This window comes from Denticeps clupeoides, chromosome 6 (genome assembly GCF_900700375.1).
Source record: "Denticeps clupeoides chromosome 6, fDenClu1.1, whole genome shotgun sequence".
Taxonomy (NCBI): Eukaryota; Metazoa; Chordata; class Actinopteri; order Clupeiformes; family Denticipitidae; genus Denticeps; species Denticeps clupeoides.
This window is the reverse complement of record NC_041712.1, coordinates 24,286,090-24,306,141: the sequence shown is the minus strand read 5'-3', so window position 1 is coordinate 24,306,141 and position 20,052 is coordinate 24,286,090. Positions and strand designations below refer to the sequence as shown.

Genomic DNA, 20,052 nt, shown 5'->3' with positions numbered 1-20,052 from the left:
AGACGTTTTTAAATCTGGCGAAAATGGTGGTTTCTCGCTCCATTTACAGCATTTACCAGACGCCCTTATCCAGAGCGACTTACAATCAGTAGTTACAGGGACAGTCTCCCCCCTGGAGACATTTAGGGTTAAGTGTCCTGCTCAGGGACACTCAGGTAGTAAGCGGGGTTTGAACCTGGGTCTTCTGGTTCATAGGCGAGTGTGTTAACCACTAGGCTACTAGCACCGCTCCATGCGAGGATACTGGCTTCCTGATCGTTCTGCTGCCGCAAAAGTAAATGTTTGACCGCGTCACTGTCATTTCACGTCGTCGCCTGAGATATGTGTAGGTTGGGACTTTTATTGCTCTGCCGTGCGCGAGGTAGGTCGCCATCCCGGTGAAAGTCCACGTCGATGATCTTTACGCCTGCTCAGGTAGTTTTGGTCACATGCTGCACTTGTACTGCACTGAGATTCTGTCTCATTTGAGATGCTCAGAGCGTCTTGCCACAAAAACCAGGAACCTTTTTTTTTTTATATAAATAGGACCTTTCGGAAGAGCAAGAGAAGGTTTTGCTGGATTTATGAGCGTTCTTATCTTCCAGGGACATGGATTACAGCCCTATGGGAGTCCCAGCTGGTCTGGAGTATCTCGCCCAGGTGAACCGGTGAACTCGAGATGCACCGAGCTTATGAACAAGTGCTTGATGTTCCAGAAATTGACCCGTGTTCTTGGTTTCAGATTGACCAGGTCTTAATACACCAGAAAATCGAGCTCTTGGAGAGTACGTAGGCGTTCGAGGGCTTTTCTTCAGGTGCCCGAACCGCCTTGTTTCATGTCGCGTTCCGGTTTTGTTCCAGCTCTTATCGGTTTTGAGACCAACAACCAGTATGAGGTGAAGAACAGCATGGGCCAGAAAATCTTTGACGCGAAGGAGCAGACCGACTGCTGCACGCGCAACTGCTGCGGCCCGCTGCGCTGCTTCGACATCAAAATCACGGACCACAACGGGCAGGAGGTGGTGCGCCTGGCCCGGCCCCTCCGCTGCAGCTCCTGCTGCTGCCCCTGCTGTCTCCAGGAGGTAGAGCGCTGCCCAGCTCCGCCAATGGCCGAAAGGCCCCGCCCCGCCGCTTAACCGTCTCGTCTCCTCTAGTTGGAGGTCCAGTCCCCCCCGGGCACGACGATTGGCTACGTGTGCCAGAACTGGCACCCGTTTCTGCCCAAGTTCTCCGTCCTGGGTGCTTCCAAGGAGACCCTGTTGAAGGTGGAGGGGCCGCTGTGTGCCATAAGCTGCTGCGGCGATGTGGACTTCGAGGTTTGTTCCTCTCGATTCAGCCTAACGCGCGCAGCGTGTCGGTTCGGTACGAATGCAGTCAGACCGTTTCCCGTGAACGCAGGTGAAGAGCAAGGACGACCGCGTGATCGGCCGCATCACGAAGCAGTGGAGTGGCCTTGTGAAGGAGGCCTTCACCGACTCGGACAACTTTGGGATCCAGTTCCCGATGGACTTGGACGTGAAGGTGAAGGCGGTGCTGCTCGGAGCCTGCTTCCTGATTGTGAGTGTGGGGCTGCTTCCACGAACGTCTTTAATCCACCGAGTTCGTGCTTCTGTGAGCCTGTTTTTTTATCCTTCATCCGCAGGATTTCATGTTCTTCGAGCAAACCGGTGACTCCGGCCAGCGGTGCAGCGTGTTCGGATGAAGAGCGTGGAACGCAATAAGGGGCAATAATCACCGGAATTGACCTTGCCCGATTGTGTAACGTGCACTTGACCGAGTCCTGCCGCTTAATGCTGATGTTTAATAAAAATCTCTTCCTGCATACCGGCTGCGTTTTCCCTGACAAGATCCAGCACCCGCGAAAGCACGCCGCTTAACAAGACGCGGCGGTCCGGATCAAATTATGTTTGATCTGAAGGTTTGATTATTTTATCGAAGCACAAGGTGAACGACTGAAGAAGCGCATGGCGGGCCGGCGATAGCGCCTTTCTCCTCTCCTCTCCTCTCCTCCCCGGTTTCCGTGCCGACATCAGTTTAGGATCCCAGTGGGTGTTCTCAGACGTGATTGTCATTGTGAAACGCTGCGGCACAGCAGGCGGTGACTCAACGAAACGTGTCCTCTGTATTCAACCGTATGATGCTCAGTTGTAATGTTAAGAGTTTTGTGCCCGATTGGGGCATTTTAAGTCTCTTCCTGCTCGAATCTGTAAATCTTCCCTGTTTTGGCCTCCTCCTTCCCGTTATCTCTCTCTCTCTCTCTTTCTTTCTCTCTCTCGATTTGATTTCATCAACCCACATCACACGGTCGTCCTCTTTGTGGCCCCTGTTAGCCCCCATACGAATAAACCCCGCCCCCCAATGATCCTCCCGAACAGGTTGCAACGCAGTGTGCGTATAGGAAGAGGTAACGAGGCATAACTGAACGGCGTGTCAATTCATTACATTAAATCATTTATGTGTGTATAGAATGAGGCATAACCATCCGACCTCTACAACTCATACAAAATGCAGCAGCACGACTGATGTTCAACCTTCCCAAGTTCTCCACACCGCCCCTCTGCTACGTTCCCTCCACCGGCTCCCAGTAGCTGCACGCATCAGGTTCTAAATACTGATGCTGGCCTACAAAGCCTAACATGGAGTAGCACCATCCTACCTCACAGCCCTTATTACACCTCGCACTGCACCTCGTATACTCCGAGCCTCCAGTACTGCTCGCCTGGTCCCTCCATCTCTGAAGGTAAAAGGAAGACGCTCATCTAGACTCTTCTCCGTCTTGGCCCCTCGGTGGTGGAATGAACTTCCCCTGGAGGTGAGAACAGCTCAGTCACTGAGCACCTTCAAACAGACCTTCCTCTTTAAACAATATTTAGATTTAATATTTAGATTAAATTGTAACTTTTTCTTATTGTGTAACTTGTGTGCAGAATCTGCAACAGAGTGAATAAAAAGATTGTATTCATAGTTGGGGGTCCTAGTGAACCAGAACTGATCTCTTCATCGATGGCACGTTGTAAGTCGCTCTGGATAAGTGCGTCTGCCAAATGCCGTAAATGTATAACTGGACGGCGTGTCAGTTCGTTACATTAAAGAATTTTTTATGTGTCTAAAATGAGGTAATGAGGCATAACTGAACGGCGTGTCAATTTGTCACATTAAAGAATTTATGTAATGAAATGACACGCCGTTCATTTACGACCACATTCCACATGATCCGTGGAAGTTTCTCAGTCCAGTTCCTGGAGAAGCCCCAACTAGAACCTCATCCTATCCACACACAGTTCCTGGGGGAAGGGGATCCTCCAGGAACTGGACTGAGAAACTTCCACGGATCATGTGGAAGGTGGTCGTAAATGAACGGCATGTCATTTCATTACATAAATTCTTTAGTGTTAATTCTTTCACTACATATTTATATTAAATAGCATTTTAATTAATTAATAAATAAAGTACACCGCAATGGAAAGCGATAAGAATATAACGACATGTGATAGTGAGGATACACATTGTGGTTGCCTATCACCTGTGTTGAGCAATGAGCGATCAACGCAGGAAAATGGGCACGAAATGGCATTGCTGAAACAGCAACTTGCCGATGCCAAAGCCTGCGTGGCACAACTTGAAAGTGACAAGAAATTGACAGAGAACCAAAATGGTCTCTTACTCATTCAAGTTGAGCAATATCATGACATGATGACGTGTTATAAAGAAAAATTCCTCATGCAGAAAAGCAGGGTCCAGCTATCACAAAACTCGGTTGAATTACTGAAAAACGAGAACAATGCGCTCAAAGACAATTTAACGTCTTTGGAACACGACCTTTATTACTCCCAAACCCTTTTGAAACAAAACGAAGAGTTTAACAGACAACGGACACATGAGATTGACACCCTAAATTCAGATATAGCAACGTTGAGGGACGAAATCTCCAACATACAGACAAAAGTAGAATATCTGCAAAGTCAAGTGTTGCTTACACGGAGGCGCATTAAGGGCCAGGTTTGTACCTTGTAAAAAACTGATTTAACGATTGCAAAGCTGAAAGGCAAAGTAAACACCGAGCAAGAGAGTCACGAAGACGCAAAGAAGCGTCTTCAAGAGTGCAGCAGAAAGATCCCCGTGCTTGTGAAGGAAATGGAAGCCTTGTCTGTGCACCATTCAGAAAACATAGCAGAACTGAATTTACAGCTGAGTGGAGCAAAACAACGCAATTGGACGCTGAGTACAGATCTGGAGAACACCGCCCTCACCATCAGAGCACTTGAAGAAGTGAATGTCTAAATGAAAAAGCAAATAGGTGTGATGGTGTCACAAATAAAAGAGGACCAGTTGCCGCCCAGCCCTGTGCTGACGGAGACCAAGCGTACTCTGTTGGCAGATCAGACAGAGCAGATTGTTAGTGATCAAGACGAGATCCAGGATCAAGTGCTGCAGGACTATCGGAACAAAAGGAACAAGAAGCCTTTATAACGTAGGCAACAATTGAGCAGGGGTAAATCCAAGAGTAGTGAAGTCCCCAGTTAAAAGAGACGTACAAAAACTCCCCAAAAAAGTTAAGTTGAGGCCAAAATTAGAAGTCTACTACACTCTTGATATTGCCATGAAAATGGCCATTAACGATAAGTGTTTCTTATTTTAGAATCAAATGCTCCATAAACAACAATGTCCAGTAAGTGTATTTAAGATTTTTAATTCATACACCGAGTTGAAACAAGAACATAAATCATTTTTCCACCCCCTGCCCATTAATACTCAATAATGTACCCTTTCTGAGCACCAGTTGACAGGAATCTGTCACTACTAGGTTGACACAGGTCTCCTGATGGATATTGGCCCATTCTTCCATTGCAAATGGATCTAGCTGGTCCAAAATGCATGGTTCCTGAGCATTCACTCTGAGCACCTGCCACAGATTCTCAATAGGATTGAGGACTTGGCTATGTGCGCCACTCAAGGATCTTGGTTTTGTTATCCTTGAAAGAAACTAATTTCGAGGTATGCTTTGGACCATTGTCTTGTTGGATGACCCAAGTGACAACCTAAGCCTAGACACAAGCAGATTTTTGCATATTCTCAAATGTCAACATCATTTTCTTTTTTCATGATGCCACGCACTTGAGAAAGGCACGATTCTTCTACCTGCATGTTTAACTGTGGGAACTGTGTTCCTTGGGCTGGAGGCCATTCTTTCTTTTGGCACAACCATGTGCCAAAACAGCTCCAGTTTAGAACTACCTCCAGATCAACACTGCAACCACTGAACATCCATGTTATGGACATTGAGGCTGTGGAGAGCTACAAGTACCTTGGGGACTGGACTGGACTGGACTCATAACACAAATGTTCTCTACAAAAAAGGGCAGAGCGGGCTGTACCTGCTGCAGAGGCTCAGGTCTTTTGCTGGCCTACAAAGCCAAACATGGAGCAGCACCATCCTACCTCACAGCCCTTATTACACCCCGCACTGCACCTCGTATACTCCGAGCCTCCAGTACTGCTCGCCTGGTCCCTCCATCTCTGAAGGTAAAAGGAAGACGCTCATCTAGACTCTTCTCCGTCTTGGCCCCTCGGTGGTGGAATGAACTTCCCCTCGAGGTCAGAACAGCTCAGTCACTGAGCACCTTCAAACGACAGCTCAAGACCTTCCTCTTTAAAGAATATTTAGATTAAATTGTAATTTTCTTGTTGTCGAACTTTGTGTACAGAATCTACAACAGAGTGAATTAAATAGATGTATTCATAGTTGGGGTCCTAGTGAACCGGAATTGATCTCTTCATCGATGATAACTTGAAAGCACGTTGTAAGTCGCTCTGGATAAGGGCGTCTGCCAAATGCCGTAAATGTAAATGTAAATCTAAATGTCTTTTGGTGTACAGGGGCCACTCCTGAAGACTTTTTATGACTCTGTAGTGGCATCAGCCATCTTTAACGGTGTCGTCTGCTGGGGCAGCAGCATCTCTGCTGGGGACAGGAAGAGACTGAACAGGCTGATCCGGAGGGCCAACTCTGTTCTGGGATGGCCCCTGGACCCAGTGGAGGTGGTGAGTGACAGGAGAATGGAGGCTAAGCCGTCCTTCCTGTTGGGCAACATCTCCCACCCCATGCAGGAGACTCTGTCAGCACTGAGCAGCTCCTTCAGTGGCATGCTACTGCACCCACGATGTGGGAAGGAGAGGTTCAGAAGGTCTTTTCTTCCAAACGCTGTCAGACTCTATAACACAGACCTCACAGTTGACCACACACAGACAAACAAACACACACATCAAATACACCACGGTAGTTACCCATTATACATGTGTACCCATTGCGCTTTACCCATTTTACCCATTACTTTCCCCATTGCACATGTGTAGGTCTCAATTGAACATTTGTAGATAAATACATATACATGTTTATTTTTTTGCTGCAATTACTTCTGTTTCTACCCACTTTCTGCCGTAACAAATGCAATTTCCCACTTGTGGGACTTAATAAAGGTTGATCTTATCTTATCAGACCATACACAGCACAGACTTTACCTTTCAAATGTTCACAGGCAAAACCACAGTCGGGTTCTGATGTGCCACTCGTGGAGTAAAGAAAGGGGCTCGCCCAGGACAACTATTTCTCGAGATCTTGTGCTTACAGCCGCCGTGTGAGCAGTTCTAGACACTGTGAATCGCTAAGTGTCTTCTTTCTGAGCTCCAGACTGATGGTCCCTGGATGGAATATTCAGAAAATATTCTTTAATTCCTGAGCAGCTAATAATTTTGGCCTCAATTTTAAAATAAGAAGCTAAAAATTCTTTTAGACATTTGTCTTTAATTGAAATGTGTTCTTATCAGGGTGAAAGATCTGTGGCAGTGTTATTCTTGGAAGAACCCCTTGAAAGCACAACTTGAGATGACAAGCATTCGATGGAGGACAAAACTGGACTCTTGCACAAGCAAGTGGAGTACTATCAAGAACGTTTACTCGCGGAGAGCCGTAATACAGAGCGAGACCCCCTTCCAGGGTAGAGTGATCCTGCAGGGCAGGGTTTGTGATGATTTGTCCCACTTTCCACCAGTTGTAGTGGTGGGAAAGAATAGGGTGGTAGTAGCCTAGTGGGTAACACACTCGCCTATGAACCAGAAGACCCAGGATCAAATCCCACTTACTACCATTGTGTCCCTGAGAAAGACACTTAACCCTAAGTGTCTCCAGGGGGGGACTGTCCCTGTAACTATTGAGTGTAAGTCGCTCTGGATAAGGGTGTCTGATAAATGCTGTCCAAAGTATAGTATAGAGAGCATCTGTCCACGTACGGAGGTACTGGACAGTGCAGAGTAGGTTTTAGTCCAGTGTCACGGTGTACATTACGTGTTCATTATAATACTACTCCCAAAATTTTATTCTTTTTGGTTTTCTTCAATTAAAATATCTAGCAATATAAAATGCAGATAAAGTCTTGTTTAACTTATTAAAACGATTTGAAGGTATGTACATTTGTGGTTGTAACAGCTGACAGCAACATCTAACCCCCTAAGGGTGACGGGGAGTGAGGAGTGGCCTGCTTCCTGTAGTCCACATCCATTCCTTTGTCTCTGTGATGTTCACCACTCCATGAAACTGTCCACCAACCATCTATGCTTGGAGCCAAGCAATGATACCTCCATCGAAAGCAGCCATCAGAAAATTCCTCAAGATGGAGTTTCTTTAGTGTCCCCAACTAAAACAAAATCAAAAAAACAATCCTGAGCACTCTTTATTGGTTGGTACTCATAGAGCAAATATTTATATACATGATTAAGCAGACATTTACATGCTAAAGAATAAGATGGAACCATTTAAATCAAAGTATAGATGTGAACGTGAAGTACTAGACTGTGGCAAACAATTGAAAGAATATGAAGAGGAGATTGACAACACTGTTGGATAATATATCAAGCAGGACGAAGACACCAGGAAGCAGATGGCTGCTTTTACAGAACGTCAGAGAGAACAAGCAGATGACATTATAGAACTGTAAAAAAGCATGTAACATCGAGAGTTTTGCAGCATTCAGTATGGAGTCCTACTAGCCAATATGAGCTTGGACGATGAGGAAGCTAAAAGCCGCCCAACTAAGAGTCGCGTAGGACCATCAGCGCATAAAAAGAGCAAACTGCCTATTTCTGCATCCATGGATAGACAAATTGAATTGTGGTATGGTCCAAAGACTCGATGTATTTTCGTGCGACCCTGGACTGGAAACCCAGCCCACAAACAGAAAGGCAACATAGCAATCCCACCCATGTCGGGCCCCAAACACACCGAACTCAAAATACAACAAAACCAAAAGCCAGGCCACCACCCCGGCTGGGCACAGAAAAGGTACCTGCCTGTGACCACCGGTACACCAATCTCTGACCAGACGAGGGTACCTTATGGTCCGTTCAGGCCCACTCCGCGTCTTCCTTGGAGCAAGGGGTTATCTGCTGGAACATCTGCCCTGGGGTGTGCCGCACGCCCAGAGTCCAGTCGTGGCTAAAAGTTCTGAGAATGACACAAAGTTCTGTTTTTATTATGGCAATCTGCGTATATACTCCAGCATACTTATGAAGAGTGATGAGAGGAATTGCAAAGTCCATCTTTGCCATGAAAATGAACACAATACCAAAGATTCCAGACTGAGAGACACCAGAGCCAACTGCAAGTCTTTGTGTGATTTGGAGCAACGTGATTGGTTATGCAGTTCTGTATCGGGCCTTACAGTGAGCATAGTTGTTGAATTTTCCCTTGTGTACATAATGCCACGCTTGTCAGTGTTTTCCAGAACGGTAATTCCATCCCTAGCCAGGCTGAAGAGAAGTCGTTAGCCTTGCTGGGAATCGTGCGAGGTGCCCTTATTACACCTCGCACTGCACCTCGTATACTCCGAGCCTCCAGTACTGCTCGCCTGGTCCCTCCATCTCTGAAGGTAAATGGAAGACGCTCATCTAGACTCTTCTCCGTCTTGGCCCCTCGGTGGTTGAATGAACTTCCCCTCGAGGTCAGAACAGCTCAGTCACCGAGCACTTTCACACGGCAGCTCAAGACCTTCCTCTTAAGAGAATATTTAGATGACCTTTTATTGTCTCACTTGTGTACAGAATCTACAACAAGAGTGAATAAAAAGATTGTATTCATAGTCGAGGGTCCTAATGAACTGGAACTGATCACTTCATCGATGGCAACTTGAAAGCACGTTGTAAGTCGCTCTAGATAAGGGCGTCTGCCAAATGCCTTCAATGGGGGGGCAGTGGTGGCCTAGCGGTTAAGGAAGCAGCCCCGTAATCAGAAGGTTGCCGGTTCGAATCCCGATCCGCCAAGGTGCCACTGAGGTGCCACTGAGCAAAGCACCGTCCCCACACACTGCTCCCCGGGCGCCGGTCATGGCTGCCCACTGCTCACTCAGGGTGATGGGTTAAATGCAGAGGACAAATTTCACTGTGTGCACTGTGTGCTGTGCTGCTGTGTATCACATGTGACAATCACTTCACTTTATTATTCAATGTAAATGTGTAAATGCTGCACTGTGTTATCCAGGCTCTTTCAAAGTGGGTGACTACCATCTTCGTCAACGACACAGCACAAGTGCTTGCAGCCGCTTTTTACCAACATATGTTTCTTATTCACCGATCAAATCTCACTAGTGTCTTTTCACTCAGCACCATCCACTGCTTTTATTTTTCCCAAGCGGCACAGCAGCCCTCCTCATTGGCTGAACAACTACCCCTGCTTAAAGTGACAGGGTGACAAGTGACACTTCTCACCAACGAACTGAAACGCTGTCTTCTTTTTGTTCTTTGAATTACTCAGACAATGGATTTCATTCATTTTCTATTTACTTATTTATTTATTTGAAGGTATGGATGGATGCCTGTGGTCTTCACTGACTTTACTAAATGAGCCATAGACTACTTCCACCGTGCCATCTGTAGGTGCCATCTACAGCTTTATTTGAACATGGTCCAGAAGTGCTGTTGTGTCCTGTATGTTTCAAAGTGATGATGGTATAAAAACATGTAAACAAAGGTTTTACGGTATGCAGCAAATTTGAAACTCATTTTGTGCATTAAATGGAAACCTTTCTGTTTAAGCATGTGTTGTTTGTGTTATGTTGTGAATAAAGTATTTGATTCAAATTTAAGTAACAACCCAACTTTTTTTGGGGGGGAATTTGCGTTGTATTTCACATTGGAAATTGAAATAATACAGGGATTACACTTACAGAATACTCTCATCCAGAGTGACTTGCAATCAGTAGTGACAGGGACAGTCCCCATAGGAGACACTCAGGGTAAAGTGCCTTGCTCATTAAGGGACACAACCAGGTCTTCTGGTTCATTTACATGCCCAGTGCAACAAACGAAACAGAGCAGAAACAAAAACACTCCAGTTAAGAAAATGTAAAAACTACAAAAACAGAGCAAGCAACGTAAAGGGCAGATAAAGAATATTTAACATAATAAAAGCTCCATAAAGGGATGCACATTTGTCTCATATATCTAAAAAAGAAAATACTCCTCTTCCTGCCCATCAGTGATCCCTCCATATATTGCAGTCATCACAACATTTCTGAAGATGAGGTGACTACTGAACAGTCCACTGTGGTGCCTCTGTGCTGCTTTTAAAATTCTTGGACAGTTTTCTTTATCGATTGGTACTCATGGGGAAAATATTTATATACATAATTTTTATAGATTCTTTTTTTAAAGAAAAACATGAACCCAAAACCAATGAAGAGATGTGAAATTGCCAGAACTCAGTGTGTCATAGATCTTAAAGAGCATAAACAGAAGGTTGACGACCTTGTTTGCAAATTGCTCAAGCAGGCAGAAGACACCCAGAAGCAGTTGGCTGCTCTTACAGAGTCTCAAAAACTACAAGGAGCCGAGATTGCATCACTGTAAAGAAGGTTGCAACGCCAAGAGATGGTCTGTACTCAATACCTAGCCATTATATCCAAGTTGAAACTGAGTTTACAGATTGAGAAAACTAAAAACCAGGGGACCGTAAATGCACCGGTTGATTCCCTGCCAAATGAAGAAGATAAACCACTGGAACGAGCGGAATTGGGGAAAGACACAGTTGGAGACAAAATCTTGGAAAAGCCAAAAAAACAATCATCAGTTTTAAAGAATGAAATGGCCAGCTAGGGCAGGATCTGTGCCGGGGCAGGAAAAGGCAGTACCCCCTTAAACAAACCACCTGGCCGTAAAGTCAAACTTTTGGAAGCAAATGCACAGGTGGAATTGGGGAAAGACACAGTTGGAGACAAAATCTTGGAAAAGCCAAAAAAACAATCATCAGTTTTAAAGAATGAAATGGCCAGCTAGGGCAGGATCTGTGCCGGGGCAGGAAAAGGCAGTACCCCCTTAAACAAACCCCCTGACCATTTAGTCCAACTTTTGGAAGCAAATGCACCAGTGGAATTGAGGACAGACACAGTTGGAGACAATTTGAGCATCTTGGAAAAGACAAAAAAACAATCATCAGTTTTAAAGAATGAAATGGCCAGCTAGGGCAGGATCTGTGCCGGGGCAGGAAAAGGCAGTACCCCCTTAAACAAACCACCTGACCATTTAGTCAAACTTTTGGAGGCAAATGCACCAGTGGAATTGAGGACAGACACAGTTGGAGACAATTTGAGCATCTTGGAAAAGACAAAAAAACAATCAGCAGTTTTAAAGAATGAAATGGCCAGCTAGGGCAGGATTTGTGCCAGGGCAGGAAAAGGCAGTACCCCCTTAAACAAACCCCCTGACCATTTAGTCAAACCTTTGCAAGCAAATGCACCGCTGGAATTTTGGAAAGACACAGTTGGAGACAAAATCTTGGAAAAGCTAAAAAAACAATCATCTGTTTTAAAGAATGAAATGGCCAGCTAGGGCAGGATCTGTGTTGGGGCAGGAGAAGGCAGTACCCCCTTAAACAACCCCCCTGACGATTTAGTAAAACTTTTGGAATCAAATGCACCGGTGGAATTGAGGACAGACACAGTTGGAGACAATTTGAGCATCTTGGAAGAGCCAAAACAACAATCATCAGTTTTAAAGAATGAAATGGCCAGCGAGGACAGTATCTGTGCCAGGGCAGGAGAAGGCAGTACCCCCTTAAACAACCCCCCTGGCGATTTAGTAAAACTTTTGAAATCAAATGCACCGGTGGAATTGAGGACAGACACAGTTGGAGACAATTTGAGCATCTTGGAAGAGCCAAAACAACAATCATCAGTTTTAAAGAATGAAATGGCCAGCGAGGACAGTATCTGTGCCGTGGCAGGAGAAGGAAGTACCCCTTTAAACAACCCCCCTGGCGATTTAGTAAAACTTTTGGAATCAAATGCACCGGTGGAATTGAGGACAGACACAGTTGGAGACAATTTGAGCATCTTGGAAGAGCCTTTAAAACAACAATCATCAGTTTTAAAGAATGAAATGGCCAGCGAGGACAGTATCTGTGCCGGGGCAGGAGAAGGCAGTACCCCTTTAAACAACCCCCCTGGCGATTTAGTAAAACTTTTGGAATCAAATGCACCGGTGGAATTGAGGACAGACACAGTTGGAGACAATTTGAGCATCTTGGAAGAGCCTTTAAAACAACAATCATCAGTTTTAAAGAATGAAATGGCCAGCGAGGACAGTATCTGTGCCGGGGCAGGAGAAGGCAGTACCCCCTTAAACAACCCCCCTGGCGATTTAGTAAAACTTTTGGAATCAAATGCACCGGTGGAATTGAGGACAGACACAGTTGGAGACAATTTGAGCATCTTGGAAGAGCCAAAACAACAATCATCAGTTTTAAAGAATGAAATGGCCAGCGAGGACAGTATCTGTGCCGTGGCAGGAGAAGGCAGTACCCCCTTAAACAACCCCCCTGGCGATTTAGTAAAACTTTTGGAATCAAATGCACCGGTGGAATTGAGGACAGACACAGTTGGAGACAATTTGAGCATCTTGGAAGAGCCAAAACAACAATCATCAGTTTTAAAAGAATGAAATGGCCAGCGAGGACAGTATCTGTGCCGTGGCAGGAGAAGGCAGTACCCCCTTAAACAACCCCCCTGGCGATTTAGTAAAACTTTTGGAATCAAATGCACCGGTGGAATTGAGGACAGACACAGTTGGAGACAATTTGAGCATCTTGGAAGAGCCAAAACAACAATCATCAGTTTTAAAGAATGAAATGGCCAGCGAGGACAGTATCTGTGCCAGGGCAGGAGAAGGCAGTACCCCCTTAAACAACCCCCCTGGCGGTTTAGTAAAACTTTTGGAATCAAATGCACCGGTGGAATTTAGGACAGACACAGTTGGAGACAATTTGAGCATCTTGGAAAAGACAAAAAACCCATTATGAAATTTAAAGAATGAAATGGCCAGCTAGGGCAGGATCTGTGCCGGGGCAGGAAAAGGCATTACCCCCTTAAACAAACCCCCTGGCCGTAAAGTCAAACTTTCGGAAGCTGAAAAAGTAAACTTCAGAAAGGCACTTCGTGAACAGTCTGCATTTTGGCTTGAAAAGCAAAAAACGAAAACGTTGCACGCAAACATTGACATCATCACTGCTGCGGGGCGCCCATGAGTAACGTCAAATTCGCTGATGTTTTGGACATATAAAAAATTAGCATGTTAGCATGCTAATTAAGCGTTAAGCTGTCAAATTTGGTGATCTTTAGGACATATCAAAAAACATATCAAAAAGTTAACGTTAGCTGTTAGTGTTAAGATAACATCATCAATGCTAACCGCCGTGACCCGATGATGTCATGTCAAATTTGGTGGCATTTGGGACGTGTTGACAAATCAGCATGTTAGCACGCTAACTAACGTCAACTATTCTAACGGGGCAGGCCCCAATGCGTCACGTCAAATGAAAAGTTTGCAGGTTAATGCTGGAATGCACCACGTTTCATGTGGTGTATTGAGTTATTGTTGTCTATGATGAAAATTGTGGTCGTGAGGACTTATTGAAAAGTGAAAATCGTTTGGAAAAATGGGTGTGGCAGAGGAGCGTATCGCTTATCGAGCTTATACAGAGAAAATCCACAGCCACTTCACGACGCATGTGGCAGGGGATCCAGACCATCACGGGATACAGGCCAACACAACACACCTTACTCTGCCTTTTGTGTAAGGTGCAATTGACTGAGTCCTGGCTTTAATCGTGACAATTAGTAAAATTATTGAAATGTCTTTCTGCCTACATGTGTTTTCCATGCTGATGCTGATTTTTTTTATTTAAAATCAAAAGTGTACAACTTAGGACGCACTGGGATAGGTGGTAGACAACACAGTAGATAAAAAATATCTATTGCACTCAATTATGTTGGATGTATAGGTTTTATATATTTTTACAAAATTACTGAGAATATAAAGAACTTTTATATAACAGCGGTTAAATAAAAAGAACAGAATTGATTACTCCTAAATAGGGAAAAACAAAGGCTTGAAGGCTTGTTTTTTTGTTTGTTTTGTATTTCAACGTTTTTTTTTTTCACATTTTACACCTGTGAAAGAGAATGTGGCTGTGCTATTACATTGTTGTGTATTATTTCTTACTTCGTCCTGCATAACAACACCAATTTTAACATTTCATTCTCGATTGGGTATTTTTATTCAAAAGGCGTGTTACGTGTTCGCTTAAAATTGGCGGTTCTGGCAACGTCGTCGTTGCCGGCGTGACGTCACAGCGACGCAGTTAGCATGCGGCGGAAGAGGCGTCCTTCGTTGTTTAGAAGCGACGGGGTTTCATTGAATGAGCCAAAATTTAAATGCTCGGATCCCCTTGTCTCGTTCCCGAGAAGCCGCTTCGGTCCCCCGTCGCGTTTGTCCGCGGAGGCGAGGCCGGTTGCCCTGCCGACCCTCTCTCGTCTGACGGTGAGTGGCTGGCACCTGGCGAAAGACGCGACCTGGCGGCGAAGGAGCGTCTCGGCTAGCGGCGGTCGGCGTTCGCTCGGCGCCGTCGCGCCTGCCGCGCACCCTGCTGCCGGCCGGACCGCCGTCCCGCGTTTACTTCGCCCGTTGGTCTTTACCCCGGCCGCCTTTATTCCGACCCGGCCGCGCTCGCTGTTTGCCCGTTAGCGGCTAGCCGGCTAGCCCACATGTGAGGAAAACACACGCAGGAGGCGGCGGTTCGTGGTGAACTAACTCCCGGCCGCGTCTCCCCTCGTTTATTTCACCTTCGCCGCGTGTACGTGGTGCAGACGTATACACGCACGTTTCTGTTGTTAAGCTCGGCGGTTGATTAAAAGTATACATGTAAATGCAAATGTGCAAAATAGTGGAAATGTGAAACCACATGAACGGACGTGTTCGCGGTTCTGCCCGTGGTTTCGGTCCCGTAGCGTCTCAGATGCACTGGCACGTGTGGGTGGCGTCGAATATGACGGGACATCGCGGTACAGTTCGCAGTGATTTTTAGATCTGTTTAACGCAGACTGGTCTCGAATCGATGCATTTTTTTTTTTTTAGTAGAAGAAACTGCCCTCAACACGCTGTAAAAAAAAATAATACAAAAAATCAAAAATATCAATACAGGACACCAGCACATCAGCAATGGATCGCCAAAGGTATAAAAGCGCGGCCTGATTTTGGTTTTTGTTGTCTCGTCCCTGGTAATGAACTGTGTAGTAGTAGTCCGATTAGTCCTCCTGCGGTTTGTGTGTGTGATCGTATTGAGGTTTTTGTGCTTTAATAACCGCGACTTCTGCATTTTCTGCATATTTGCCAGGCGGGTGGCAAGCTGGCGCAGGTGGTCGGGTGTCCTTGGACCATGAGAGACAATGGCGGCAGCTTGGCCCAGACGCGTTGGCCTGACGAACTCACGCTGGCCGGTGGCCAGGAGGGCACGACCGTTGAGACCATCAGCGGGGGACACATGATGGACCCTCACCATGGACCCAGTCCCATGCAGCTCAAGCTGGACAGGCAGGAGGAGAGCATGGGGAGTTTATGGGCGCCTGAGTGCGTGGTCCTCCGGAAGGAAGGCGACGAGGACGAGGGCCACAGCAACAGCTTCCAGTGGCACGAAGACGGGGACGAGGGCTGGCGGCCTGCGCCGCAGGAACTCGCGGCCGTGGACTCGGCTCTTTGTTCTGTTCGGACACGGGCTCCTGCGTTCAGGCCGAGGAGGCAGCGGCGGATGGCCCACCACATAAACATAGGCTGCCATTTGGCCCAGAGATGGAAGACGTGGCGGCAACGGGCCAAGTTGGCCGGAGTGCGCCGGTTAATGCGAGCGCGCGTGTGGCGACGGAATCACCTTGAAGGTCGGCAAGACAGGAACCGACCAGAGACTTTATTTAACGGAGAGGTCCGCTTCGGCGATGTTGCAGACAGGAGGGGTGTGGCCGGTAAGTGCATGTTTGGGATGTGTTCTCTATCCAGAACTGTGAACGGCGCAGTCATGCGTAGATTTTTGACCCCTCAGAACCGTGTGCTGAGAACGGCTATGCTGGAGCGCTGGGGAACAGCCTTGGTGGCCGTATGACGGACGCAGAAGGACAACAAATGGCGAATTCTCCCGCCGGTATCCTAGCAACCCATCAGGACAAAGCCTCGCCGCGCAGCCAGCTGAACAGTGAACACATTTCCTGTGTTCAAGGTAAAAACCGCGTTGTGGCGGCTGTGGAGCGATGTATAACTTCACAAAGCTGATGTGGAAGTGAAAGAAAGAGATTGTTTGTTTGTTTGTTTTTGTTGTTGTGAAACACAGCACACGGTGCACACAGTGAAATTTGTCCTCTGCATTTAACAATCACCCTTGGTGAGCAGCGGGGACGGTGCCTCGGTGGCACCTTGGGGGTTCGGGATACAAACCGGCAAACTTCCAATTATGATTTAAAGTACAGATGTTCATAACATGTCTAATGTCCAATTAGTTTTTTTTCCCTTTTTCCCTTTAAAAAGCTCTTGCTTTATCGGCTTATTTTAGGTAACTCATTTAAATTCTTGGCAGAAAATTACAATTATCCGCTCTGTTACAAAACATTTAAGGCAAACTTCACTTATTATATGTCACGTTGTTGTGTGCAATATTCAGTAATAAATTCAAAATTTGTTCTTTATCATCGGTGTGGCAATGAGACATTATACAAAGATTTTATCGGCAATGAAAAAACAAAACACAATTACTCAAGTAAAGACTCAACATAAAAAGGGACTAAAATAGGTAACAAAATCTACATATGTCTTCAGAAAAATTGTGGACCGGAATTTCAAAATAAAAACAATAAATCAACCCACAGTCTCAGGTTCGAATCCCACTTACTACCATCATGTCCCCGAGCAAGACACTCAACCCTGAGTGTCTCCAGGGGGGGGGACTCTCCCTGTAACTACTGATTGTAAGTTGCTCTGGATAAGAACATGTGGTAAATGCTGTTTTTGCTTTTATTTCGGTCTTGTTGGTCCCCTAATTCTGTATCCGCCGTGGTGCAGAATTGCAGCCACTTTGATCCAGTCCCACAATGACATTTCCCTGGACGTTTCACCGTCTGTAGCTTTAAATCCTAATGAGGAGGAGAGCGGCCTATAGAAGTTCAGGGGCATTTGCGAAAATGACGTCATCAACACCATCCACCAAACACAATGTCTGGCGCAGACAGGAAGTTGTCAGCACTGTTCCAGGAAAAAAATATACCTTTAGTACGACATTAGGGTAAGAATTCCAGATCCGACCGTCTGAGCTTCCGCTCTCTGAACGGTGAAGCAGAACGACCAAACCACTCTTTACACCCATCGCCATTTCTAACCACTGCAGGACCACAGACAGGCTCGGGGAGCTCGTATTAATGTTACGTTGTGAGATTATTGAACATTTTGAATGGAAAAATGAATGAGAACTTATGGTCATTCTGGTCCCACAGGTATTCTGGACGATTACCTTCAGCAGTACGGAAGCCTGATACCCATTCATGTGGATGAAGTGGTGGAAAAGCTGCAGGACGTCTTCCAGGAGAACTTCTCCGACCCTCAGAGGTGCCGTGTCGATCTTGATGCTCTCTCTCATCAGACCCCTGACAGGCTAGCAATATTCACAATGTCTGTGTTATTATCATGTTCATTCAGGAAAGTGGTTATCCAACATCTAATGCAGTCCTGCCAGCGTATGTCTGGCAGCATGATGCTGCGGGGCTTCCGGGTGAACTACAAACGCCACGTTCTCACCATGGACGACCTCAGCACGTTGTATGGACAGAATTGGCTCAATGACCAGGTAATGTTTTTCATATTTTTTTTTATTATGCCTGAGATATATTACGTTATGATGCAGCATGCCACATTTTTCCTCTTCATAGAGTTGCATGTCCCATGTCTATCCCATGTGTCTTTCAGGTTATGAATATGTATGGGGACTTGGTCATGGATGCAGCACCTGAAAGGGTAAAAGGCTCATGCATAGCATGAGCCTGTGAGCAAATTATGTACTGAGTTGCTCAATAAGCTAAATTCTAAAGTAATGCTTTTAATTGTTCCAGGTTCACTTTTTCAACAGCTTCTTTTATGACAAGCTGAGGACAAAAGGCTATGACGGTGTTAAGCGGTGGACAAAAAATGTAGGTCGCTTAATTCCTGCTTTAATTAATTCTAAGTAATAGCTGCCTTCATATAAAAGAGTGTCTGGTGCGAGGGACCCTCACGCCGGCGTCGCTTTCTTTGCTTCCAAGGTTGACATTTTCCAGAAGAAGGTGCTGCTGATCCCCATTCACCTGGAGGTCCACTGGTCGCTGGTGTGTGTGAACGTTTCACAGCGCTCCATCACATATTTTGACTCTCAGCGCACTCTCAACCGCCGCTGCCCGAAGGTAAGAATCCGTTCCTCCGTTCTGTTCTTGCATCCCTTGTTTTTATTATTTTAACCGCAGCACTTTTTTTTTTCTCCTCTCTCGCCTGTCAGCATATTAGAAAATACTTAGAAGCAGAGGCAATAAAGAAGGAACAGAAGGACTTCTTCCGGGGGTGGAAAGGTTTTTTCAAAATGGTAGGTAAATGGTTACCCTGTCGCTACTCGGCACAACTCGATGTTTGTGAGTCGAGCTCTTTTGTGTGCGTTTCAGAATGTCGCCAGACAGAACAATGACAGTGACTGTGGAGCTTTTGTCCTTCAGGTGAGTAAATCAGGCCATAATTCTTTGTGCAGAGGAATTCACACCGTTTCATTTCTTTTTTTTTTTTTTTTAATTAAATTGTGGTTTGTGTCTTTTGCAAGCAAAATGTGTGCAGTAGATTAATCCTAATGTCGGATTGCAATCATATTTAAAAAGCTGCATTAAGAAGGCCTGTTAAGTGGTGCTGTTCAGTCAGATGTTTGTAACCTTAAATAAAGTGTAATGATTATCCGGGCAGTAGTATGTAAATGCATGCTGGACACACTTCAGTCGGAATCTAATCCCCCTAGGCGTAGTCTGGCCTGTCACACGATCGCAGGCAGGTGTAAGTGCGGTTTGTCTGCGGTGTTCATGTTGGGTTGCTGTTAATGCAAAGTGTATCGAGGCCATGGCGATCGGTTTACCCAGTGTGCTGTATGTAATTATCTCCCTCTTGTTATTCCAGTACTGTAAGTGCTTAGCCCTGGAGCAGCCTTTCAACTTCAGCCAGCAAGATATGCCCAAGTTACGGAGGCAAATGTACAAAGAACTGTGCCATTGCAAGCTCTCGCTGTAAGACCAAGAGGATGGTGCAACAATTATGAACAAAGTGCATTTTCTTAAAAAAAAAAAAAAAAAAAATCCAATTGTTCTGTTTTGCTTCCCCATTACTATCTCACAAGGTCCTGTCATTTTTTAAAAATCTTTTTAATGGGGATCTGTATGGGGGGGGGGATTCTAGTGACTGGCTTCAATTCTAAATTATGGAAGACTTGAGTCATTACTGACCACAGAGACTTTATGTACAACACTATCTTTGTTCAGTATTTTTTTTTTTTGTCTGTTTTTATGTATTTGTTCAGAGGAAGGTGGCAATCTGTATTCATCAATACTGTTTTGTATCTTTTTTTTATGCATACGTTGTGATAATACCACTAATAAAAGTGCTGTCTTCACGTCATCGACCCCGTCTGCTCGGTTCACTCACTGCTACAGGCCC

The 20,052-nt window shown here is 45.6% G+C and overlaps 2 protein-coding genes across 4 annotated transcripts; both read left to right on the top strand.

Moving 5' to 3' along the window:
* Window positions 1–104: 104 nt before the first annotated feature.
* On the top strand, window positions 105–1,793 carry plscr3a (phospholipid scramblase 3a). Of its 2 annotated transcripts, XM_028983805.1 has the most exons (6): window positions 105–639; window positions 722–764; window positions 841–1,061; window positions 1,134–1,295; window positions 1,378–1,536; window positions 1,622–1,793. In XM_028983805.1, exons 1-6 carry the CDS (start codon window positions 589–591, stop codon window positions 1,679–1,681), a joined length of 696 nt encoding a protein of 231 aa, XP_028839638.1. In that variant the 5' UTR covers window positions 105–588; the 3' UTR covers window positions 1,682–1,793. The 2 variants fall into 2 exon arrangements, with proteins under 2 accessions (XP_028839638.1, XP_028839637.1); XM_028983804.1 differs by having other exon boundaries at window positions 573–764.
* A 12,872-nt stretch (window positions 1,794–14,665) lies between these two features.
* On the top strand, window positions 14,666–19,694 carry senp3a (SUMO specific peptidase 3a). 2 transcript variants are annotated; one of them, XM_028984075.1, is made up of 12 exons: window positions 14,706–14,841; window positions 15,436–15,533; window positions 15,695–16,316; window positions 16,394–16,567; window positions 17,832–17,943; window positions 18,034–18,181; window positions 18,301–18,348; window positions 18,444–18,521; window positions 18,633–18,770; window positions 18,863–18,946; window positions 19,023–19,073; window positions 19,519–19,694. In XM_028984075.1, exons 3-12 carry the CDS (start codon window positions 15,737–15,739, stop codon window positions 19,627–19,629), a joined length of 1,524 nt encoding a protein of 507 aa, XP_028839908.1. In that variant the 5' UTR covers window positions 14,706–14,841; window positions 15,436–15,533; window positions 15,695–15,736; the 3' UTR covers window positions 19,630–19,694. The 2 variants fall into 2 exon arrangements, with proteins under 2 accessions (XP_028839907.1, XP_028839908.1); XM_028984074.1 differs by lacking the exon at window positions 15,436–15,533 and having other exon boundaries at window positions 14,666–14,841.
* Window positions 19,695–20,052: the final 358 nt, after the last annotated feature.